This window comes from Epinephelus fuscoguttatus, linkage group LG4, assembly GCF_011397635.1.
Source record: "Epinephelus fuscoguttatus linkage group LG4, E.fuscoguttatus.final_Chr_v1".
In the NCBI taxonomy this organism is placed as follows: domain Eukaryota; kingdom Metazoa; phylum Chordata; class Actinopteri; order Perciformes; family Serranidae; genus Epinephelus; species Epinephelus fuscoguttatus.
In genome coordinates this window covers 45,406,670-45,433,787 of record NC_064755.1, presented here as the reverse complement: position 1 = coordinate 45,433,787, position 27,118 = coordinate 45,406,670, and the positions used below count along the sequence as shown (strand labels likewise).

The 27,118-nt window shown below is 41.4% G+C and overlaps 1 protein-coding gene across 4 annotated transcripts in view; it reads right to left on the bottom strand.

Moving 5' to 3' along the window:
• cadps2 (Ca++-dependent secretion activator 2) overlaps positions 1-27,118 on the bottom strand; it is a 335,426-nt gene that overhangs the window by 87,677 nt on the left and 220,631 nt on the right. For all 4 annotated transcript variants that reach the window (XM_049574196.1, XM_049574198.1, XM_049574197.1 and 1 more), the window contains exons 14-15: positions 9,250-9,351; positions 2,043-2,106 (exon numbers count right to left, since the gene is read on the bottom strand). In XM_049574196.1, coding sequence (XP_049430153.1) covers positions 2,043-2,106; positions 9,250-9,351 — 166 coding nt within the window. The remainder of the gene's footprint in view (positions 1-2,042; positions 2,107-9,249; positions 9,352-27,118) is intronic.

The window sequence follows — 27,118 nt, the reverse complement described above, 5'->3', positions numbered from 1 at the left end:
AAACGATGTGACTGTGATCAGAGGGGCTGAATCAAACTGTCTGCCTGCAAGTTCTTTTTTTAAAAATATATTTCCAGGACCTTTTTTACAGGACTGCTGGAGAGCAACAGGAAAGGAAGGTGAAATAATTAAAGATAACAAGCAGCAAAGGGTCACAGGCTCTAATCAAAAACAGGCCGCGCTGCTTAACCCTTAGCTCACAGTGGGGCGCACGCTCTACGTGTTGAGCCAGAGGTCACCCCCAAGTTTTAATCAGAATCAGACTGAGAATCAGAAATACTTTTTTGATCCCCGAGGTGAAATTATGATTCGTCATAGTTGCTCTGAAGTTAAGAGTAGAGAATTATAAGACGTAAGAATAAGAATATGCTAAAAAGAACATAAATTTAAAGCAATAAAATAAAACAGAAATTAAATGTGCATTATGCTACAGTGTGTAACATTAGTACTTACTCAACACTTACCTTTCTGGAAACTGTACGCTTTTCTTTGTTCAGGTTAAAATGCTAATAATAAGTGAATTCCACCAGAAACAAAAACTCATACCATTCTCATATGGTTCTAAGAAAACTCCGACCAATCACTGCATTCACACCGAATGAAATGATTGGTCGAGCGTCCTGTCTGTCTTCCCCACATGGAGGCCTCCGACTGATGTAACATCTGCTTTAGTTTGCTTCTAATATAACATATAACGTTAGATGACAACAGAGCATCCAGTTGCTAATGGCTAATGTTAGCCTACTGTAGCGTAGCCTGTGAAACATTAACGTTATCTTCCTTGTGCGTTTCCACTTACTCGTAACGTTAACACTACTATCTAACGTTAGCACTGTAACCTTACTCTAAAACTCATCAGTCATCACTGACTGAGTTTTAAAACTCCGGGGTTGCATTTGTAACGTTACACTCGCTCTCCTCTTCCGTGTATCTAACGTTACCATGGCAACGCCTACATCTATCATAGACGTAATGACAGCGTAATGGAGGAGGGGGAGTAGGCTGTTGGAGGGAGGTGGAGTTGTGGATGTTCAAATTTTTTCTAAGTGCTGTGTGAAATGGAAGAAAGTAAGAGTGGCTTTAAGATATAAAAATTTAAATATTAAAATAAAACATATATGGTTACTGTGCTGAGGCTGTAGGTGGGAAAATGTAACTACAAGATATACATCAGTAAAATGTTTCAATGTTTGATCAGCCTGACTGCCAGAAGTAAAGGTTGTTTTGTTTAACCACTGATACATCACATTTGTATGTTTCATACATATTATATCAACATTCTGATAACATGTATATTAACCGACTTTGACACCAGGAGGTAAAGGGGGGTTGGTGGACACTGGGACACTTTGGCGAGACGACTGCCAAGCTGCAGGCCACTGTTAACGACCAACTAACGACACAACTGGTTGTTTTTTAGCGAGACTTGGTGGCATTTCCAGCCCTGACTGTGGCACCAAAACTGGGTATTTTAAGCCAAAACATGATCTTTTCCAAATTATAACCAGGTGGTTTTTGTGCCTAAACGTAACCAAATGTTAACCACAGCGTTGCTGAAACATAAAGTTTCAACAGATCTTCTTCATAATAATATACAAATGTAACGGATCTGTGGTTTGCAGAAAAGTAGAATGCAGACATTTATTCTGGTGATGGTTGTTTGATCCATGCATGCAAACTAATTATTGGTAAATATCATCATATATTTCAGCTATTTATACTCTGATATTTCTGCACACATGACCGAAATATGTCACTTACCTTCATGAATAAAACCTGTACAAAAAAGAGAGGCTATTTTCTGCATTTCTTGTTGTTCATTTGTTTAATGAACAATAAGAAACAGCGACATCACACTCTCTCTTTAGAACAATCCCTCCTCCGACTGAAAGCAAATGAGGTTTACTTTCAGCATGATCCAAAGACACCTGATAAATACGAACCCAAAACCTTTCCACTCTGGACACATAAAAATTTTTACCACCACTCAGAAAACATCACAGGAAATATCTGAAGTATTTAAATATGTATTTAACGTGTACCCGTTCCTGCAGGGAGAGTGTTGCCTTCAGGGCCCCATCTGGTCGTCCAAAGGGAAAGCAGTACCTGCAGATGTAAAACGTGGGTGGTCATCACATTTAGAAACAATCTCAAGGACAACTGTGTGGAGAAAAAAAAAGAATATGATAATAATAAGAAGAAGAATAGGAAGATGGAAGCAGCGGCAGCAAGACATCAGTGAGCGTCAACAGATGGCTGCCTCCTTTCATCTAATTACACTGACGAAGGAAGCTTTTCTCACCTCCAGCTCCGTCTGAGCGCAGACGAGGCGGTTCACCGAGGTTTCACGTTGCTAATTGACAAGTGAACAGAACTAAATAAACAAAGGCACGCGGTCACACAGGTCAGCCATTTATTGGACAAAAACCTCCAGGCAGATGTTCTGTTCCTTCACAATAATACGACTGAACAAAAAACCACAAAATCTATAAAAAAGATTAACGAGCAGGACTTTGTTTGAAGATTCGGTTCATACTTCAGGTGAAGTCACCAGTTTGTGATGTTCATTTCCATGAAAAAAAAAAAAAAGGAAATCGGTGAAAGAGCAGGAAGTGTTGAAAAGGCCTGAGTTGTTTTTGATGAATGTTTTCAAGTGTTTGAAAGGCGCTGACAGAAATATGTGATATATGAACAATCACACTGCATAGATTCATGAATTAATACCTGCTGCTTATGAAATCAGATTAAACTAAAAGTCAGAAACAGAAATATTCTTTTCAATTTTGTTCATAAAACTTAACGGCAAAATAAAAACCAAATCATTTCAGTCGTCATTAAGTAAAAGTACAGCTTCACAATGGTTTCAGTTTTATTTGCTGCATATTATTTAAGTAACTGGAGTGTTTTTTTTTCAGCTGCATATCTGACTGAAGCCCTTTTCAGACACAAAATTAGTAATGAAACAATGATGTGGGTCAAAGCCAGGTTGCCGGTCTCTCTGAATGGGCAACCTTGTCTCCACCGGTTGCATTTAAATTCTACTATTTTGTTTTTGCCTAATAGATTGTGAGAGAAACACGATTTTCTTCCTGGATTATGCTCAGTGGGTTTAAGCAACAAAAGCAAGAGGTTAGAGAAAGATCATGGTTTCAGTGAAATGCTAATGAGAGTCAGCACATCCAGTCTAATAGTATTTAACCAAGACCGTGATCTTTCCTTCACACAGTGTTTAAATATAACAAGTTTAATGATGCTTTAAAATGTTTCCTCAGTATGCTGATAAAAAGTGATGTGATGTCAAGGAGACCGGGTTGGAACAGGTCAAAGTGCATCAGTTGACTCTGGGTGTCTGTGTTTCTATCAGGAATGGAAATGAATTAAATACTGATGATTAAATGTCATTTAACAAACTCCCCAAAAAGATGGAAGGATCATTTAGCCTTGTCAGTAACATAACATCCACATTCACACCAGTAAAGTTGTTTGGGTTAAACTGAATTGAGAGAGGGAACATGTGTGTGGACAGAAGGAGAAATGTTATGTAACTCTGACCTCTCCTTTACATCAGGTAGACGGCACTGCTGTGGATCATAAAGTGATGATTATTAATCTTCATGACTTTGTTAATAACAACCCGAAGTGAGAAGGACATCAGCTTATTAAGGTTAGGAATATCTCTATTAACAGGTATCTGCAGATGAATGCATCATCTGGAGGCAACAGGACAAGATTTTGACACTGGAAGCATTCTGGTTTCTATTTGTGGTCCGAGTAGTATTGATCGATCACCTCTGAGAGGTAAACAGTCTGTGTGGAGTCCAAAAGAGGCAGAGCCCACTGGCTGGAATACAATCTCAGAACCTATGAGCTAGCATCTGACAGTGATTTAGCTTTTTATTATGATTTCTTTTGCATTTAAATGTAGGTGCTTATAGAGATTAGCTGACATGTTGTCTGGACCTGTCTCAAGTTGCAAATGAACTGTAAACCATGGCTGTCGCATGTAAGAGGAAGTCTTGTTCCAGATAGCCATTTAGTGGACATCTGTTGGCCACACCGGATCTCCCAAAATATTTGCTGTTGAACCCAGAGGTCAACTCACTGTCAGACCGATAGCCGATGGGTTCTGAGACTGAGGTAATGGAAAGATGGTTACAATAAATTTATGTTGACTGTTGGTACGAAACAGGATGCAAAAGCCAGACTACTGTGTCACAGACACTTTGCTGACCCATCCGTCCCCACCATTCTCCTCTCTTAGAGGATTTGAAGAACATGGCTACCTTTGCTCCTCACAGACAAGAGCCATATTCCTGTTGTTTTAATGATGAGAACAGTTTCTCTGAACATTAGTGTTCCTCCAACTGAGCGGCAACAGGCTGCAAGCTCCATAAAGAAATGGTTTTCCCCTGTTGGTGTGGAAGAACCATAGACTGTACATGAATAATGGACGTAACCACCTTCACGTCTCCCATTGGTTTGTGGACTCAAATTTAGAAACCTCAAGTTTAGCCATCATCATCTTGGATTTTTGGAGTGAGAAGCAACTGTACTTGGATGAGAGGACGGAGCCCCTTTTACACTGCCTGTTCAAGTCAGGAATTTCATGCCATTTTTTATAAAAGGTATGATCACGGAATTGAGGGAAAGAGTTGTCTCGCCTTTAAGTTGGCAGCCGAGGTATTAAAAGCGACTGAATGATGTCTGGATAAAAGGGACAGCCAGCAGGAAGGCACCATAGGTTTGGCAGGTGTGACCTTTTGACGACGTGTTATATGTCCAACCCACCACAGGAGACTTCAAGAGCAGCTAGAAGCAGTTAGCAGCTAACTCAAAGAAGGAGAACAGTGGCTGAAAATGTCTCAGAAATGGGGAGACAATGAGGTCTTGGAGCTCCCTGCCCTCCGAGCAGAGGACGAGATCAGCCGTCATATAGCGCCACCCATGTTACACTACAGGCTGACCCTGTCGTGTTTTATGTCACTCCTGTTTTGCTTCCATGATGCCGGCATGCTGTCTAAAACCACACACTGCAGCAGGACGATGCAGCCGTTGTTTTGTTCTGTCTAAAATTGCAAGGGCGGCATGAAGAAGGGACCCTTCTCTGTAGAACTGTAGTTTTTTGAACTTCTACATCAGCGGAAGTTGCGGCTTGTGAAGCGCCCACACCTCATTCCCGTCCTACACTTCTGGAATGAACAGAAACACAGACGGAGAGGCAGACCTGATCAGCTGACATCAGTGTTGGGAGCAAATCCCTGCAGAAGGTTCAAACATCTGCTGGAAAGACTTAAAGCAGAAGAATGGAGGCGGATATAAAACTATAACACTATCATTACCTGCACAGGTGTCCACATATTTTTGGCCATGTTGTGTATATTTAGTGTCTTCGGATCCATGTGGATGTTCATGACACCAAAATAAACAATCGTGTTCCTCTACATTTATCTTTCCTTGTAAGACTGTTGACTGTTGGCAGGCAAAACCAAAGAAAAATAATAACTTATAAAACAGTAATCTTTGGATAATAATAATCAGGAGAAGCAGTGAAGAGGAGCAGCTGTAGTTTAAATGTAAAACCTTACATGAGTCTTTAGTGGCTGAGCTCAGCTTTAATCTAAACTAAACTGTGGAAATCCTGCTCTTGTCTGAGGGACATTAACATAATCCCAGCATTGTTCCAGCCATTGTTTACCAGCATTAGCCTCTTGTTGAGGTGAGGTAGTAATGACTCCCGCTGATCAACCCCCCCCAGCACACACACTCGGCCCTGACCGGCCCCTCCTCTCCTCTCTGGGGCCAGATGGAGGGCCCCTCTCAGGCGTGAAGGGTTTAAAGAGCCGGGCTTCGGGACAGTTAATGGCACAGGTCCATTCAGACGAGTGTTGCTCAAGGTCTTGGGGCTGCCGCTTTCACACTGCGCTCACAATGTGTTCACACGGCGGCGGCGGCGCTGAATAGCAGCACGCAGATGCAGGGAGGTCTCATCATCCGGCATCGACGACGCATGTCCTGCACCTGTTGTGTGCTGCTGCTGATGGGGCTAAAAATACCCAGACTGCCTGTGTTCATTATGACGGAGTTAAAGGAGCATACCGCTGGTTTTACATGTTTTGATTCCCTTCAAATCACTTCACTTTAGATCGCAGCCAAGCATTTAGCAAACGTCTTTAAGAGGTTAAGATGTGTTAAGATTGTCTCTCATTCATTACAGTAAGACAATCTGTGCACAGATTCAGAGCTGGCGTGAGCTGTGTAATCTGTAACAGTCACAGTTAGATTATCTTATGAGGTGAGGCAGAACAAATGCATCAATCTACATTTAAAGGGTCAGTTAGTCCAAATTACACACAACAAAAACAAACATACAAACATAGCCTCTCTTGTCCCTCCTGTTGTGACGCTTCATGCAGACCTTAAAGGGACAGTTTGGTTTTTTGAAATGGGGTTGTATGGGGTACTTATCCATAGACAACAGATAACATACAGTAAGTGTCATTCAACATGCCACCAGCTTTGACAATTTGGCTGCAGTCCAACATGGAAGCTAAGCAACCTGCTGCTGTGGAGGAGTCAGCAACAAAATGATTTTGAGCCACTTAAAAAAAACATATATCAATGTCAGTTTAAGTGTGCGCTTCACCGAGAATATTTTCATTGCTTTACTTTAATGTCAGACAACAATTTTGAACAGCCACTATATTTCTCTCTCTTAGCCAGACTGCATTGAGAAAAACAGTAGTTTTAAATAGCTGAGCACACGAGCTGCTGGTCGACCTCTGACTCCAAGAGATATTTTTTTTATGATATTGTGTGACTTTGGCGTTTAAAAGCGTTAGTTTGGATTCACCGAATTCACACAATAAAAACTTATTGAAGCAGCAGTGGTCGACCAGCAGCTCCGTGTATAGCATGCTAAAATGACTGTTTTTGTCAATGGAGTCTGGTGGCTTTGACAAGAGCAGAGATGGGGAACTGAAGCCTGTCAGAATGAGCTGTCTGACGGGGAAGAAAAGCGATGAAAATACTCTCAATGTGGAGTTCACTTAGATTAGATTAGGTTAGATAGAACTTTATCAATCCCTTGGGAAGACCCCCTTAGGGAAATTAAGATTCCAGCAGCACTGGATAGCAGCACACAGGGTATCAAAAAGTAAAAAAGTAAAAAACAATTTGCAAAATATAAATATAAGATATACAGAGAATAAATAAGTAATTCCTTATTATATTCCTTATTGTAGTGGCTACTGGCTTAAACTAATATCGTTTTTTCAATGGGAACTTTTTTAAAGGTGGCTAAAATATCTTTTGTTGCAGCCCCCCGTCCACAGCAGGACATTACTTAGCTTCAGTGTCAGACTCCAGCCTGCTTCTCCAAACTGGGTACGCACAGACTGACATCTACTGTAGGTAATACACAGACTATGGATAAGTACCCCACGCAACACGACCTCAAAAACCCAAACTATCCCTTTAAGAAAAGGGCAAAGTGGCGCCACACTTCAGGGCTCGACAGTGCGAGCGTTTCACTCGCATTTGCGACTAAAAATAGGTGTGTGCGAACTGTAAAAAATATTTAGGGGCACATGTGCGCATAAAAAAAATCAGCCGAAGCAGCCTATATTTTTGTCAGTAAAACAATATGATAATCTAACCGCAAATGTTGGAGGAACTCCAGCCGCCTTCCCTCTTCCCCGTGTTACATGGTTATAGGAGGTTTTCCAAGCCACTGTCGGCACAATGAATATCGTGCACGACGCCAAGGGTAGTGGTGGCGCTTTGTCAGGCGTTGCTGCCCTCTCCGTAGACAAACAATGGGACAGCCAGCGCAAAGCGGTTTTACAGCTGATCATGTGTAGAGGCCTTTAGGGACCGTTCGCCACGGTGCCGCTGCTGGGCAGGGTGGAAATAAAGCCCTTTTCACACAGAGCGCGCAAAGCGCAGACCTCCGCCAACGAACCCATTCATTGTGTATGTGCTACCGCTGCGCAAGAGCGCACCGCTCTGCCGCCGAGCTGTCTACGCGCCGCCAGCCTGCGCTCGAATTGAAATTGACGACACCTTGGCACCGGGCATCCAATAGCAGAGAAGAGCCTGAAGTAGACCCGGAAGCGGTCACCATGGAGCTGTAGCTCCTGAACGAGCCTGTACTCCCCCAAATCCTGTCCTCTGCGCCCTACCCCGCGGTGGGCGCCGCGAAAGCTCTGTGTGAAAGAGGCTTAAGTCCTGCAGAGTTTCAGACGACCTGGAGAATGTTTTAGGATAGTAATAACATTATATAAGATAATCATATTGCAAAGATAATATATATAAGATAATAACATTAAAGACAAAATTAAATTGCAATACTTTTTCAAAACTTGATGATTTTACCTTTCTGTACATTTTATATACAAATTCATTACATAATTTTGCTTGTAAATGTCTATTTGCATCACGTTTATTACGGAAAACACATTATTTGATCAATTTACATTGTGCCCCTAAAGTTCTTTGTGTGCTCCTTACTTTTTCAACTTATGTGCTCCTTGGGAAAAAAGTTAGCGTCAAGCCCTGCACTTATTTCGCAGAAGATAAAAATGTTTGACTGGAGCGGATGAAAGTGTTATGAATCCATTGAAAGATAAAGATATTATCCACAGTAACGACTGTCACTGGCTCGTCTCATTATCTCTGACAAACACACCAATAAAATAAATAAACCTGAGTACTGAGTTAAGTATCCTAATTTCAATTCACATCCTGGTCATATCCTGTTTGGCATTCAGTGGAGCATGAAAAACCTGGTTATTCACATCCCTGTTTACATGACTTCTCTGCGGTTGTTTACACGTGCAGAAACAGAATCTTCATTATAACCATAAGACGGTTGCACATGTAAACACACTAAATGTCTCTGGAGAAAGAGACACAATTGGTGATGATGACTTTTTAAAAAATGTAATTTAATGTTCTGAGCAGCTCAGACTAAATCCCATCACCTCCATAATATTCAGGTGGAGAAATACTGTAAATCTCAAAGCCTGTATATGAACAATAAAATCCAAATAATTTGCATGAACAGAGTAACTATCTGCATGAACAGGTAAAACTAGAAAAGTGTTTTCTGTAGGTGTGGTGGAACTTTTAGCGGTCGACCAATGGTATTTCACACAGCACAGAAATGAATTTAAACCACTGTCTTGCAAAATAACTTTGCTGTTTTCTGGCTGTGAGGAGAAGGTGTTGAAGGCTTAAATGTGTTCATACCTAAAATGTGTGATCTGGTTCTCCAGCAGAGCCATGAGTCGACCCCTGACGGCCTCAAAGTTGTCTTTCTCCTCCACCGTCACTGTCCCCATCCCATCAGGCCTGACGAGACACAAGAAAGACACACAGGACACAAGTCAGCTGTATTTCTTAGCTACAGACCACAGGCTTGAGGTATAAAATAGAAGTGGGACTGCTATATTTTCTTCTGCTAATATTCAGGAAATATCATTAATATGTGGCTTTACTGTAAAAACAGAATAAAAGTTGGCAAAACAGCTCCTAAAAAATATTCCAGTGGATTGTTGGGGAAGCAACGAGCTACTCCTCACTGACAGTTAATCTCCAGCTACACTAGTTTTTTTTTCAAACAAGGTATTTTTTTTATTAGTAATTCAATAAAGATGTATTATGAGCAAACACAGAGTCAGTAAGGACAAAAAGGCGACCCCACCCACCCATCAACCCAGGAACAGACACAGCCAGACCAGTCAAAGGAAATTTAACAGAGAAGAAAATATATATAAATATAAAACAAGTATTGAAAAAAGGGAAACATGGCAACAAATTAACATAAGCAGGAGAGCACAGTGTGTTTCAGTACAGTTTTTCAGCTTCCATATTTGCCACAAAAGTTAGAAATAGTTGCCAGGTGGCAAAGAAGCGTGCAGCTGATCCTTGAATAAAACAACAGATTTGCTCCAACTGTAAATGATAAACACATCCTTAATCCAGTCTCCACGTGTTGAAGGTGAAGAGTCCTTCCATTTACACAGAAGAAGAGGAGTTACTCCAAATATTACCACGGACACAGACGGGACAACAGCAGCAGCAGTTTTAAATATTAAATCCCAGAAATGAAACAGTTTGGGACATGACCAGAACATGAGACATAAAGTGGCTGAAGACTGTTTACACCTGTCGCACGTAGGATCAGGATCACCGCTAATCACCACCAACTGAGCTCTGGACCAGTGGAGACACCAAGTCCAGTCTTAAACTGAACAACAATGTGTCTCAGACGAACAGAGAGCTCAATGTGAAGGTGAAGGAGACCAGCTTTGAAACCAGCTCTACAGAGGGACAGGCCGTCTGTCATGTCTTCTCTCTGCTCTGTATCGTAAAACCAATCAGCTGCTCGATTCTGTCCTGATTCTGAAGATGGAGGTGAAGTTATGGATCACTTGTGAGCTTTAAATTCTCAGGAGAAGAAAACACAGTGCTGTAACGGTTTGGTCGTGCTGTCTTACTACATAGTGGGAACAAATAGTTTGCTGCTGGGAAATGTAGTTTAACTGTGAGCATCAGTACATGTAAAGCTGCAGAACAAAGTGCTTTAAAGACGCTTCGCTTCATGATGCCGTCTGATCTGTGAGAGAGGCGTGACGCAGCTGCATCCAGTGGACATGAGGAGTCACTACTCCGCTCATTCTAATTACAGTCGCTTCTGCTTTGCAGCAATTATTTTCAGACAGATAAAGAAAATCACATAAAAAACACAACAATAAATAATGTGCCAATAGAAATAAATGAAGTAAAAAAAAAAGTCTCTAAGTGACTATTTATTAATCTAACTGTCTGGAGTCCACTAAGGTGAGTACTGGGGGTGTTACAGAGTCTGATGGCTGTGGGGACCAAGGATCTCCTGAAGCATTCAGTCCTGCAACACGAGGAAACAAACCGATCACTGTGGCTGGAGAGGGTGGCTGCAGTTCCTGAGGATGACCTGCACCTTGCTCCGTGCGCGTCTCTCCACCACAGTCCCCACTGAATCTTGGATTGGACATTGGATTCTGCCAAGTACTGAACCTGCCTTCGCAATCAGCTTATCCAGCCATTTCCTGTTCTTCACCATCATGCTGCCTCCCCGGCAGACGACAGTTGTTCGTTGTTAAACTAGCAACAATAAAACTGACAGCAACTTCCTGCAGATGTTTTTCTAAAAAGTCCTCCAGGACATCAAGTGATCATATTCCTTTGAGCTGTTGGAGAGCTCTTATTTGATGTGAACCATCAGTGTTGAGGTTCATTTACAGAAGCTTAACAGCGACTGAAAAAACAAGTCAGGTGAAGTAAATTTCAAATCAAATCATAACAAGAGTTATCTAAGCACACTTACCACATCGAGCAATTTACAGATCAATCAATCACTTTATTTGCCACATAGAATCATACAAGCTACAACTTAACAGTTACAGTTAAATGTAAGTTCATCGACCCAACAATTCCCAACATGAGCAAGAAAACTGGCGATAGCGGTCAGGAAGAAGTTCCTTGCAAAGTACTGAAAGTTATTTGTGAGTAAGATCAGTATATCTGTTTAACATGCACTGTAAACCTGAATTCATCTAAACGTTACCTGGAGGAGCTGTATACAAGAACGCGAACTCAAATTTTATACAACGTTGATTATCAGGTGTAATCTGCATTTTTTCACCATTTTAGTTCATATTTAGTAACTTTTGTACTTAACTTAATTCTATAGTTACTCTGTTAGGCACTGCTTTTTGCTTTTTGCTCCTTAAACACATTATATCTTGTATATTTTCAATATTCTGACAGATACTTAATACTCGTATTTAAGGCTGCTGTCAGCCCTAGAGTGGTCTCCTCTGGTCTGAATCAGGGACTCATGTTGTTCCAAAGTTGTATAATTGCCTAGAGTTGGTTGGTGTTCTCACGGCAGCATTTACAAGAGGACCAGATCAAATGCCTTGTGTGAGAAAGCTGCTCTTGATTGGTCAGAATTTCCATGTGGGAAAAATCCAGGAAGTAAAGCAAACGTTGAAGAAGAGTACACTTGCAAGATAAATGTGACACTTTCTAATGTCACAATGGAGGGACAACTACGCAGGTTGATTTTAGCGCTGCTCATCGTGGACTATATTGCTGTCATTGTTCATTTTAGTCAAAGCATACAGTTTGAAAACGAGGCAAACGCGGCTCCAACTAGAAAACAATGTTTTGATGCATTGGATGTGCTGAATGTGCATATTAAGGCAGTACAGGAGGAGGTGCACATTAATAATCCTCCAGGACTGTAACATGCTCATGTTTAACCCAAACAATGTGTCATGTGACTGCAGTTGCTTCACATCCAGGTCGGAACACCTTCTCACCACAAACCAACCGCACCAGAGTTCCTTTGGAACTGGACTGAGACCACCTCTTTCCAAATGAACCGCACTGAGGGGGAAATGAACTCCAGTTCGAATGAACCAAACCAAGCAGTGCAGGTGTGAAAGCACACTAACACTAGGCCCACTATGTGACCCTGACAAGGAACCCACTGCTTGTTCTGGTTGTTACTGGTTTGTGATCTTTAATTTCTGTTACTGTAATTTGAAAAATTCTCTGGTGCAAGAATTTCCTTAAAATAAAGTTCTATTGAATGGGATTGAAATGTCTGAATCAACTGGATCGGACATTATGAGGACTTCATAGTATAAAGTCTGTGTGATGAGTGAGCCCGTGTTTGAATAAGGCATGTTGATGATGTTTCTATCACTGGCACAAACCCAGAAGAAAACAAACATACGGTTTACATAACAAAACTGTTTAACTGGAGAAATGACAGGGGCTGTAGCTGAAAACCATGAGTCAAATTAAAGGAACGGCAAGAGAGTTTATGACCACATCACAAACCGGCTACATCCTGCCTCCTGCACAGTCTGCCCAGGTACCATCCCTCGCCTAAACCTAACAGAGTATTTCCTGTAGGTGAGAATGCTCTGACACAAGCAATCTGTTGTGTGCTACATTTGAAAGAGAAGCTCCGTGCAATGTCTGGAGTTCATAAGAGAAAATGACTGTAGGAAATATGTATTACTATATAATGAATACACACATATGAAAAAGAAAAAAAACCCCGTATGATAAAGTTCCCCTCGAGACACGTTGGAAAGTATCTAGATATACTCTGCTATGATTAATATTTAGAGAAGTTTAAAAACAATAACAAAAACAAAACTCTAAATAGTTGTTGACCGGTGAAAAGAGCAGTGCACGTTAGGATGGCTGGTGTTAGCGTTAGTGTTAGCGAGGAAACACTGGAGGGATACGAACAATCATGCATCTCAGGGTCTTGTTCAAAAATGAGGGTAGAATGGAGCGTGAGATGGATCAGTGGTTTCATGCGGTGTCTGCAGGAGCTGCGCCAGACCATCGTGGTGAAGAAGGAGCTGAGCCGGAAGGCAAAGCTTTAAATTTACTGGTCCATCTACGTCCCAACCCTCACCTATGGTCATGAGCTCTGGGTAGTGACTGAAAGACTGAGATCATGGATACAAGCAGCCGAAATGAGTTTCCTCTGTAGGGTGTCTGGGCTCAGCCTTAGAGATAGGGGGAGGAGTCAGACATCTGGAGGGAGCTCGGAGTAGAGCCGCTGCTCCTTCATGTCCAAAGGGGTCAGTTGAGGTGGTTCAACATCTGATCAGGATCCTCCTGGAGGCCTCCCCTTAGAGATGTTCCAGGCACGTCCCACTGGTAGGAGGCCCGGGGCAGACCCAGAACACGCTGGAGGGATTATATATCTCATCTGGCCTGGGAACACCTCGGGGTCCTCCAGGAGGAGCTGGAAAGTGTTGCTGAGGAGAGGGACGTCTGGGGTGCTTTGCTCAGCCTGCTGCACCCGTGACCCACCTTCAGATACGCAGATGAAAACGGATGGACGTTTGAGCCTCAGTCAGATCTAGATGAGGAGTCTGCTGAGCATCAAAAAGGCGACTCGCAGATGTATGAGAATAGTAAGTGCAGTTAGCATCTCTTATTTGTTTATGCTGTTAGCTGTTTAGCTTGTAACTGGCAGTGACCCACAAGCGTTAACAGTTCAGAGACAATAATATCTGCTGTAATGTCACAGTGTGTTCACGTTGGTCCAGTTTACATCCAAAAAACTGCACACTCAACTATGTTTGCTGTCAAAACTCCCACTATGCTAATGCTAACTCTGCTCTCTGTGCTGATAAGTCGGCTCTGCGCTGGAGGTTTCAGGGCTCGTTGCCGGTGTTTAGTTGAAGTCTGGTCCCCTGTCGATACGTCTATACCGTATTAGACAGCGGTTTGCTTTCCTATTGGTGACGTAACTAATCTAGCTTCCTGGGGGTAAATCTGAATCTTAGATTTTAGGGAAATGCAGGCATCGTCCCCTTCAGCAGACATGAAAACACCTCTTTGGCTACAAAGTTTGCACAGATACAAGTCAATATAGTCAAGGTCAGACATTTTAAGGGATGTAGACACAACAAAAACACAGTTTTGAGTGGAGAGGGACCTTAAATATGTTTTATATTTCAAAAATGAGCCTGTTTTAAATAAAGTCTTGGCTCTCTCTTGAGGCAAAAAAAGATTTTTTCCACTATTTGAGAATCTGAAACATCGAATGTGAACCATGGATCCTTTATCTTTGATATGTTGTTGACATTTCAGCACAGAAGCCCTCCGCACGAAGACCTCTTCACTCCAAATACCTGGATGAACCCTGTGCCAGCTGTAAAGGTCCTACACATCAAGAAATCAGAGACACGCAGGGGTGAAGGCAGTGCAGGAATCTTCATTTGTTTTTCAAATGAAAGCATCAAAGAAAACGGAACAAGATGTGAAGTCTTAGCAGAACGGCTCAGGCTGCTTTTTCTGTCTTTGGATTTTCTTTCTCGCTCTGACAAGTCCGACTGGCTTATTTTCACTGAACTAACTGATAAAGCAGCCAAACTCTCCACGCTGACCTCAAAGTCAACCAATCAAACAGAGAGCTGCTCAGGCTCCTCTTCCTCCTCCACAACTCACCCGGCCGGCAGGAGGAGAGTCCACAAAGAAAAAAACTGTTAGTTGAGCGCTTCATTAATGTTTGTAAAGCTTTCATTCCCTTCTTGCCTTCGTCTGAATAGGCACTCTGGCAAAAAAGGGGAAAAAATGCAATCAGTACCCAGAGCGACCAGCCTTGACTTTCTGGGCTTTGTCTGTGCAGCTGAAAGAGAAAAGCACCCTCTCCAAACGGCACTCGCAGTCGCTGGAGGGAAGAAGCGAGGAGGTTGTCTGTTAATGAGTTGTTCTTATAAAAGCCTTCGCTGGTTCAGCCCCTGACCACCGCACCTCGAGTACCAACACCGAGCTCCTCTCGGTGTGTTCCTGACTCTCCACGGTCGAAATAAAAAACGTGACGAGAAAGGAGAAGCAGCAGAGAGGTCTGAGGCTCTGCAGAGATGGAGTCAGGTGAGAGGAGGACACTGAACAGCCACAGATTTACCTCCTGTCAATTACAATATGGAATTAATAATTATTTCATCAGGAAGGTGAATTACTGGAAATAAAAACCTATTTTATGGGATGATTCTGAGCAAGCCATCAAGAACACAGAGAAAATACATGACAGGGAAAAAATAATGAAGCCTTGTAATAATTAACTAAAATAAAATAAAATAATGACATCTACGTATGTGTGTGTCATTCAATTCCAGTTATGATAAAAATAAAATCCTACGATTGTAGAAATTATAATGCAATGAAAGAAGTTAAACACAATAATGTAAAATTACATTACATATAAAATAACATGGTTGCTTATGTATATAAATAGACTGAATTAAAGAAAAAGATATCAAATAAAAAATAGTAAATTAGGTAGAATCTACATAAAATATACAAAAAATATATAAAATATATGACATGCAGAAAAACTGCATTAACTAAGGTATAAAATCAAACTTAATGCAATAACATAAAATAAAACAAATAAATTTAAAATAAACCTAATAAGAATTATGTCAAGTTATATGACAGACAGTGTAAAAAAATGTAATCACAAGGAACAGATATAAAAAAAAAGATACTAAAAATAAATAAAATTGTATTACACAAAATAAAACATGAAATAAAATTATGTAAAAAAAATATTTGATAAAGAATTAATGAAATAACAAAACTACATACAATTAAATCACATAAATTAAAACAAATAAAACAATTAAATTAAAAAAATAGAAATAAATATTTAAATCAAATTATTCTAATCTAATATATTTTTTAAACTGCTTTTTGCTCATTCACTTTTCAGACAAATCTCTGTGTGACGGATCTGTCTCCAGAACAGGTTGGTGTTTGAAGGGTGGAGGTTGTAGACGAGGTGCAGCATGACAACACAAAGTGGTCACGTATTGTGTGAGAACATCAGCGCCTCTCTTCAGCTCCACTCTACTCCATTTGTTCTGTAATGAGAGGCAGCTTTCTCCGCACAACAGCACTTGTTAGCACAACTTCTAAACCCTGTTGTTCCCCAAATCTGTCAATTCATTACCACCGCCACCCCCGCCTCCACCCCCTCCTCATCACAGCCCCTCCACTTCCCACAACCCCTATTTAACAAGCACCAGTTAATCCTGAGGGAACATAAAGCAGAGCTGTTGGGAGGAGCGTGTGCGCTCACTCATGTAAAGGCAAGAAAAGCTCGCTTTCATGTCGAAGCAGCCGAGGGCCTCGCTGCGCTCTGGGTCCCTGCGTGGACAAATTAAGACGTGAGGTCTGTGATGGATGGATGGCTATGGAGATATGGAGGGATGGATTCACGGATGTAAAGATGGACGGACGGCCTGAGGCTCCAGTCCCTCACAGTTAATGCCGGCTGTCCTGTAATCTGAGTTGTTTATTGTCTTCAAACAATCAGTTTTGGTTTGCATGTGCAGCCCACAGCGAGGTGGCAGATATAAAGCTCTCATGTTGCACTCTGTAAACAAGGTGGAGCCCAACTTTTACTATGTTCAGATAAAACAAAAAAAAAAACCCAACAACTTTCAAATATGTGCTTCTTCTTTTTAAAAGATGTCAGAGCGACTTTAAAATTCTTGGAGATGAAGAATTGTGCACACTGTGGTCCGATTTATTACATATTTAGTGACACAACATTCATCAGACATGTTTTTAATGAAGTGCCTCATGGATGCTGTTGCACCAAACCACACAGATCTAATACAGCGACTAAAGCTGCAACAGTTGTTTTCAACACTGATCAGTCAGACGATTAGTTTTAGGAGTGCCCATTTATAACATTTTTTAATCAATTTAATTCAATATCTTTTATTTAAACACCAATTTTTAAAATAACAATTTGGCTGATAGCCAATACCGATGTTTTGTTTTTTGGTTGTTTTTTGTTTTTGTTAATATTTATTGTGCCAGGGAAACAAAGAATTTTTTTTTTTTAAAATAAAAAAATAACCAGACTGTTTCAAAGTCACTCAGTTCTTTGTTACACTGCCTTTAAATGAGCACAAATTCAATCATACACATTTATAAAGCAACCTTTACAATAACCTTTCACGAGGACTTTCTTTTAAATAACTGCTTCAAAAGCCTTTTTACTATATGAAATTTATCATAATTCCCTCTTCTGTATCTATTTTACATTGCTGTGAAAAGATCAACTAATTCTCCTTCAAACAGCTGAATTTATTCAAGTTTCCAGCCAAAAGCTCCATTTTACAAGATTACATTTGAACACATCATGAAAACGTTTTAATGCACCTTCGCCCAATACTCATTTTTACTGAATAGAACTTGAACACATCATCATGTAACTTAATACAACCTCCATTCGCTGTTGGTTCCTGCCACCGACTGCTAACAGCTAACATTAACAAGCTCTAGCACATAATCGTACAAACTTGGGTTTAATATACGACTGATTTTATAGGCACCATCTTATGTTGATGATGTTCTGGTGTCAGGTATTTACACTAGCTGGCGTTGTTCAGGCAGCTGGTAGTTTTTGGGGTCAGGAAATCAGAGACAGACTGATCTGTGTTTTCGGACTTCACTGATGTTATGAGGAAAACCAAGAGCACGTTGGACTGTTTTATTCCTTCTCACACACCCATGTCACGTACACTGTCAGGAAACAACAGGGTGTGTTCCCTGATGTGTCGACAGTAACTCTACGTCCTTTCAGCCCAGCGGTGTCCCTGTAAGAGCTCTGTTTGTCCCAAAATTGTCCCTGGGACGACAGAACCCTGTTAGTCTCAAGCTCTGCTTTTTAGCCTGTGCAGAATTGATGTGACAACAGAAAAACTGCCACTGCCATCGGTGAATGAGTGCTGATAGGCTGGTGGCAGGAAACAAAGTGAAAACCGATGGCTGATAAATTGGTGCCTCCCTTCTTATATTCTTAATTAATTACTTTGTGAGTCCCAGATGACGTCTTCAAATGTTGTTTCGACCAACCAAACGTCCAAAACCTGGAAAGATTCGTCATGAAAAGGAACAAATCCTCACAGGGCATTAAACTTGGACTCTCTGGCGTCACTGCAGCTGTTCAAACGCCTCATTTCACATCATGCTTTAAATGACTGTAAATTATTTCACCAACGCATCTACTCCATATTATCCTGTTTTTTAACTTTTATTTATGTCACACTATTACTGCTTGTTGTTTTGTGTGACTGTATTTCTACTTCAGCTGATTTGCATATCGATCATCTGTTGATTTTAACCTACTCTAGAGTTACTGGCTGTGTTTTTAATGGCTTGTTCATGCTTGGCATCACTTAAAATAAGAGTCTAGCTAAATTGATTCCCTGAGTCTTAAATAAAAGTTTGAAGCCAGGAGCTGAGAGGTAGAACATGTTTGGCTTTTTTGTTTCAAAAGTGATTAAATGATTAATCGTTTATCAAAGCAGTTGCTAATACATTCTTCTGTCTATCAAAACAACACCTCTCTTTATATTTAGATGTCTACAAAAGCAGAGTTTTTGTTGCTGTTTTTCTAGAAAGGGCATGCTGTGTTAAGGTGCTGGTTTACAGGATCAACCTGCACAGTTTTAGGTCACAACATGGCCAGATTATAATTCATGTTCACCATCGTTTTTATTAGAGCTGACAAAATATTGATTAATTTAAAAAGACATCCCTTTGCCTGAGAATCAGATGTAAAATGACTGACTGGAGAGGTCACTTCTCCGATCAATAAGGTCGCACATGAACACAGACTTTTCTTTCAGTCTTCACTTCCTGCTGCGTTTCTATGAAAACTTCAGAAAGAAGAGAAGTGAACACAAAAAAAGAGAGAAATCTCTTTCTCATGGGTTGAAGGTGGGAACTCAAATCAATTCAGCGTGTTGGAGGCTGAATTATTTATTTTTTTTCTGATCGTCACAAAGAGCTCATCAAGAGCTTTCAAACGACATGTGAAACTCAGTCTTCCCCCAAATGTCACTCACACCCTCCACTTCCTCTGAATCGAATTACGACAGAAAACTAATCGGACGAGGAGCGGGTTGGCAGCAAGCCAGATGCAAAACGCAGCGAGTGCGTAAAAACACAGCTCAGTGTTGGTGTTTGGTTTGGTAGCTCTCCTCGCTGTGCCATTAAATCCAGTCAGATGTGTGTTCATGCTTGGGCTCACACGGCGGAGTGGGGAGCGATGCGACAGCTTGTCGGGGTTCAGACACATTGTTGCTGCTAAATGAAGCGAGCGCGTTGGAGGCGAGGCTGCTGTGAGCGGCGCTCTGGGGCCGAGGGGGAGGCGGGGGGGCGAAGGGGGGCTCTGCAGACTCAGGTTTGTGTGTTTACAGTCGATGTGGCTCAAGTGTAAACGTATCCGCCTGCGGGATCCACCAAACCCTCTGGCTGTTTGGTTCTGATGTCAGTTGACACGAGTCGTCATGAGTCGAGCTCGTCGAGCGGCGTGGCAGGGTACCGGGTGTGGACGCCACTTCACCTTAAGAGGTGTGGAAAGGAGATTAAGCTGAGTGGCAGGTGATCATGTGTGTCTCCTTCCTCCTTCCTCATCACCTCTCTGGAGATGGGGGGTTGTTGTGTGCAGGGTTGGGGGAGGTAAAAGCTCCTGTCACATCCCGTGTCGGTGCAGTGTGGATGGCTCGGTGAGGAGGAGATCGGACGTGACAGGTGAGAGGGAGGCGAGCGGACCCCCCCGGCTCTGGTAATGCTCCTTTAACCCTGATCCCAGTTCAAACGCACCCGTCTCATCAGTCCCACACCGACCAGAACAAGACGAGTCAAAGTGTCATCAATTGTTTCATCACTTCCTGCAGCACGAAATACTTAATGATGAACACAGCAGGTTCTAATGGCTCCATACTCATCAAGTGTCTCGTATCTAGATAAACTAATGTAACGTTTACATTACAGTGTCATTTCAGCTGCTAACATCACAGGTGACGAACACTGAAAGTGGATTCTTCCACAGTGACACTTCAGAGGAGGAAATATTATTCAGTCTGGAAACACAAATGTGTTTTTGAAAAATCTGGATAAACTGCGCCACACCATTTTGAATAAATGACTCGAAGCATCTGGTTAATGCAAAGTTATCACAACATCTCTCAACGATTCTTCACCACAGAGTTGCCGGACTGTAAAAGCTAGCTAGCAGCTATGAGCCAGGCTAACGCTAACAGAGTTAGCCTAAAGAAACCATAGCTCTCCAAACTACGATTTGGAGCTGTGAGGCTCAAAAGGTAATGTTAACACTAACAATAACCCACAAAAGAATTCTGTTCGGGGGTGTCATTGTTAGGGGGAAAGAGCCCCAGTGCGAGGGGGGCCCCTGAAAAACCGGAAATGAGAAGTTTAGTTTTATTTGCAATTTTTTATTTCACTTTTTTTTTTTTATTTCTGAGTAATCAGAGCCTTAACTTAATTTAAATTGGCTGAATCAATCAGTTGAAAGACTGAACTTTGTATGACAAATCAATGGAAGCTTTTCGAGGCCCCTCTCACCCCTTAAAGGCCCAAAATGGTTTAGTCCGCTCCTGCACTGGGAATCGTCTCCAAACACAGCTAGAGCCAAGTGAGTGACTGGAGAGAGGCAAATCAGGATTCCAAAAAGAAAAGAGACAGAAAGTAACGGAAAAGAAAGCAGAGAGAGCACTTATGCATAGGCGCCAGAGTTCGGTTCTACGTCCATGAATCAGTCTGATAAACAACCAAAGGGGAGAAACAAAAGGAAGCCCAATTATATTAGCGTTAGCAACATGTGTAATTAATAAGACATATGCAGATATATGACAGAGACTATTATATGAATGCAATAGTAACACATTTTTATATATATATATGTATTCTGTTTTATGGTTGTGTACATGTTATATTGCTATACATTTGTGTGTCATTCTTTTAATGTTTTAATGTTCTTTTAAGCACTCTGGTCAACACACACCACAAGATATACTGCAGAAAACAAATATTGCAATGTCACTAATTCTCAGCAGGAAGTAACACATTCTCAGCAGGTGCTGAACTCCGCCCAGGTTGTCCCTTGTCACTGACACTAGTTGTAATTTTTACGGACAGGATCTCAAGGTGCAGCTGAGGGGAGGACAGTGTCCAGTTTGCTTCAGAGACCTCAGAATCACCTCTCTGCTCTTTGCAGACGATGTGATTCTGTTGGCTTTGTCAGACTGTGACCTTCAGCACACATGAGAGTCAGCACCTCCAGGTCAGAAGTCATGCTTGGAAAACAGTGGACAGCTCCCTACTCCCTGTTTGAGAGTTAGTCGCTAAACCGAGTGAAGGAGTTCAAATGTTTCAGGGTCTTGTTCACAGGTGAGGGTAAAAATGAGGGCGCTGGCCTGACATTAGCAGGCATTGTCGCAGAAAGGAGTGGGTTAAGGCGCACTGAGCCTGCTGCCACCACGTCTCAGCCCCAGATACTGATAGAAAGTGCATTAATGAAATTTAGTTGTTGGCTAAAAGTAGACTTTCTTGTTTGCTAGTTTGAGAATTAGGAGAGGAATGCTACAGTTTTTCCTCTGCTAATATTCACTAGTCAGTAAATACAGATGCAGAATAAAAATAAGAATGTGTGCCGTCATTAAAACTGGTAAAGCACTGACAGAAATGTGCTGCAAATATTTTTTTCAATCTCCTTTAAAACAGGAAAAAACTCTTAACAATACTAAAATGCTTCTGTTGAAGAACAGGCAGAGCTGCAGCCACAGGACATCAGGGCTAAGAATAACAGAGGTAGTGAAAACTGCTCTTTTTACAGTCCTTTGTGACCCTAAACATCAGGAAAAGAAAAGAATCCAAATTTTTTTTAAATAGGTGATCAATCATAAAACATAGGAAGCGGAGCTGGAAAAGTGCTGAAGTGTAGTGAGCAGAAGTGGAGCTAACAGGATTTTGAATTTAAAAAAAAGTTATGGTTAAAATCACACAAAGATTAACAGTTTTCTTGAGAAAAGCACAGTCTGATCTACTTTGTATGTATTGCCTTCAAGTATTAGTGAAGTACTCTCCTGGTGATCATTCTGTGGCGTCTCTTTGTCCTCTCTGCCTCCCGACGTAGTTTTGTCTCTTCGAGCAGCCCTCCAGGGAAAACTCGAGTTCTGTAATTAAGTTTGTTTTTCTTCCACCTCCGAGTCTGCCAGCCGTCCAAAACCTCTTTTTTCCCATCCACACCCACTCAGGCAGCTCCAGGAGCCCTGAATGGGCATCAATTATTCAAATGAGAGCTCCAACTGACAAAAAGCCAATTCCAGTAACCCCTCCCCACCAATTTATATCTGGCGATTTCCTGGAGAAGCTAATCATTACGCTTTCTAATTGACTAAATGAGTCGACAAAGAAAGAAAGCACAGATATCAGTAATTACCAGCCGGGGAGTCAAGCAGGGGAGTGAAGTGGAGAACTGAACTGCTGGAGTGATGCTGATGCCAACAAGTGGCTAAAAGACACTGCTGCTGCTCATATCTGGGCAGTTTACTTCAGCGGAGGCCTGAAACCAAAGCTGAGCTGCCCTGTGGACCCCGCTCAGACAATGAGCCTCCCCCAAACCCTGTTATCCAACTGTGACAACTTAAGCCTCGTTTTTTTAACCTATATTTCTTGGCATTTTGGCAAACTGTCATCATTAAAAGTACGCCGCACTGTCTGTTAGCAGCTCCTGTTTGCACTGATCTCATGACGCTTATCACTGGATTCATTTGATACTGAAGAAAACTTAAAAACACAATTATTTTCAGGCAAGTTCTAAAGCTATGAAGAGTAGGATCGGGTATTGTCTATAAAATTACAATATCAGTTCCCGTAAAGTGATACTGATACCAAAACAGTACTTTGTTGGATACCTTTATTTTCAACTTCATTCGATACCCATCATGTGAGCGGAGTGGTGTGTAGTTTAGCCATACTTTTGAATCTTCTTTGAAACTATGTCAAATATATACTGCTGCAGAGTGTGAGAGTCAGCCCACACACACACGCACACAATCAGCACTTTTACATGACATTAGAGAAAATCAATTTAATGTGTTAGTGCGACTAAAACGTTTTAAATACATGTAAACATGTTTGTCAGACTGAAATTGTACTAAATTGAAACTCTCAGTCAGACTAACACATCAAGATCATGTGACTCCTGCATGTATGCAGTCAATCAGACCCAAACTGGCCGAGGCGCTCTGAGCATGCTCCACAGTTTCCGCCCCGGGCTTTGACCCGGAAGTCCAATAGCATTAAATGTGTAAGAGAAGAAGAAGCCGGTAACAACACGGAGAAATCTAAAAAAAAAGGTCCAATACTAACAAGCTGAAAGGGGGCATATCTCCACCTATCGTAGAGGAGTCGCACATACTTGGGTCAGTAAATGGATTCCCCTCCCGTGCTTGTATACTGGGACAAGGACAGGAGGCCAGTTAGATGTCCTCGTCCAGCTGTAAAAGTGGCTCGACTTAACTGTGCATGTAAACACACTGAGTGACAGGGCTAACTGTTAGCATCACACAGCTAAAGTTACCTGACAGTTAACAATGGGTTAAATGACAGAGTCAAACTGCTTCAGTGTAGGTGTGAGGTTTTTAGGGCCACTTTAAGGCTCTGTGTCAGATGTTAGCATCTGCTGCATGCTGAACTGATGGAGAGGAGAGCAGCTCCAGAAATGGCAGTAAAAGGACATTGGCTAACGCTAAGAGTTGGAAGAGTCACGGATACTGGTATCATAAGACAATAAAAATTTGGATACTACTTGCAGTGTTTCCCACAGAATTAAAAACTGTATGTGGTGGTAGCTGAAAACAGGGGGCGGGGTTTTACCAACACTGTGGCCCCTCTCTAAGTTCAGAGGTGTTTGAGGGATAAACGATCTGTCAATCCGATAAGAGCTGATCAGATCAGATGGATGGATGAGAGGAGCAGCTACTGCAGCGGCGAGTAAAAGCAAACCTTTAGAATCAATGCAATGAAGGCTAAGGTGCACTTCACTATGTTCAACTGCTCCGTCTGTGCCAGAGTACGCTCAGGCACCACCATAGTAACAGGTAACAGGCCGGTTCTGGTACTGAGCTTTACAGGTATGGGAGGGTGCAGGTTTTCAAACATGGACCCGTGCAGGACCCTGGCACACTCACTATGCACACAATCTGGCACTGAAATGAGGGACCAAAATCTGTGCTGTGATTTGGTCTGACAGGTCGCGGTCATACAGGAGGGCTGGGTTTCGGTTCCCAACCCTAATGAGACTGGACTTAGCTGCCATGAATGTATCTAATGGCAAGATCTTGAACGTGTAATCCACCTAGTATTTCTCTTAATGGAACTTAATTTAGCAGGGAAGTTTATTTTTGTCCCTGGAAATCATAGATTGACACATAAACAAACTTACATACATAATAAGAAGTCTTCAGAAACATAAGGCACATTTATGCTCTGAATCTAAACTTATTAGTGACTCACTTCATTTATTATCATCACATCTACTTCTTCATGTTACTGTCAATTCTTCCAAACAAAGTCTGGTGAAATCTGCGCCCGCAGTGGATTCTGCAGAAAGTGCACTTATGGCCTCTCGCTTCAACTTGATGAAATGTGGTTTTGGACAGCGCTCAGCAGTCCAGACTTCACGATTGTGTGCCACAAACCGAGTCTGTAATGTGTGGAAGTTCGGACATTTGGATTCAGCCTGTGTGTGCGGCTGAAAAAGAGCATCTGTGCTCAGTAAAGATGTACAGAATGAATGGAAAGGTCAGATTACAGTCTGTTCACAGGGCTGTTCTGAGAGAGCTGCTGCTTCAAATGTAAAGTAATTACACATATGTTCAGTTTTAAAATGTTATGTTATAGAAGATCAAGTCAAACAATGATAATGTTTCTCTATTCTGAAAATCTCAGCATGGTATGTCAGTCTGAGTGTATATTGTTTGGGATTCACGGGTTTTTTAAGACCCAATAAAATGGTGTCATTACTTCCTTAATGTGAAACAGTGACACTGAGTGTTCAGTTTTAAGTGTAACACTATAGAATATCAGTTATAAATATACAAAGGGTTTGATTTTATCAGATGCCGATGACTTTATTATTTCTGTAACACTTTTGTGTTTCAGCATGAGGTCACCACTGATGATGCTCCAAGACGTTCAAGTGCTCTCTAATGGTCCTTCACTTTGTTTTCTTGCAAAACCAAAGCCGTCAACTAGAGAACAAAGAAAATTAAAAAGACAGATGTTCTGCACAGCATCACTAACGATTGTTCCATCCATTTATGAAACTATTCACCTTTTTACCCCAACTACAAAAGTACAGGTTCCTCATTCAGCGATGGAATGTAATAAAGTTTATAAATCTTAGGTACTTTTATTTTACTTAAGTCTTTTCATCTTATTCCACTTTATACTGACTGCTGTAGTTACCTTAAAACTTAGGGATACTGTATAAAGAACACACAAAGAGCTTAAAAGATATGTTTTGTTGGGTATTGAATCCAACAGTTTATATAAGCACAGCTGAAACAATTTGCCGATTATCTGTTTAGTCAATGGACAGAAAAGTCATTGTCAATATTTTGATGTTTTAACACACACACAAAAAATCCAGTTTAACAAATGTGATGATGTGCTGTTTTCCCTTTTACTTATTTTACTAATTCAGAATTTTTAATGCTATAACAGTGTAACAGTTACAGAGGTTATTTTTCTGCATTGTGTACTCTTACTTTAATATTAAAGTACATTTTCCTAATTACACTGACATGCTTTTACTTAAAGGGGAACTTCAGCCATTTTCAAAATTCATAAATGTTATTCCTGTGGTCTAAAACAGTCAGAAAATATCAGTAAACATTAACAACTCTCTAAAATCCAAAAGATAGAGAGCTAAAACTCAGATTTGTGACATCATAGGGTGTAAAGTTGGGGAGCTGCTCCAGAGACAGTTAATTTGGAAAGATGTTCTAGATGACACTGAGAACACTCAGGGGAACGTTCTGAGTACATTTTCTGTTTCAGACCCGGGAACACTACAACAGAATAAAGCTCGTTTGGATATGAAAAGGAAAAACAAATATTCTTTGGGTTCACAAAATCAGTCTCCCAGTCACCGTCTATGAAGCAGCGCCACACTTTATGCTCTGTGGGGCGTCCAGTCCAGAGCAAAGACTCACAATGAGACCAAGCCGTTTCAGAACGTTGCAGGACGCCACATTGACAGTAGCTGCCTGTTTCAACTCGTCTCATTGTGAATCTTTGGTCTGAACTGGGCTTTACTTCTCTGGCTTCTGGCATCGAGACAGAGTCGCTCATGTTCACAAACACTGATGGAACTTCTCAAGCTCATGGAAATTGCATTTTGGAATTCTTAAATTGGGCGGCGTTCACTCTTATCTCAGTTTTAAATGCAGGACTTTTACTTGTAATACAGTGTGGTATTAGCACTTTTAGTTGAGTAAAGGATCTAAATACCTCCTCCACCACAGTCCTCTACACTGTAGGAGCCACTGTGCTGAGTGATAAGGACCAAATCCCTCACTGGCTTCCCACCCATAAAAATAAAAATAGTTTTCATTGGCCAGGTTACTATGACTCACACACCTGGTGGACGGGGACCAGCTATCATTATCATAAGCTCCCCTGTGATTCCAGGGACTAA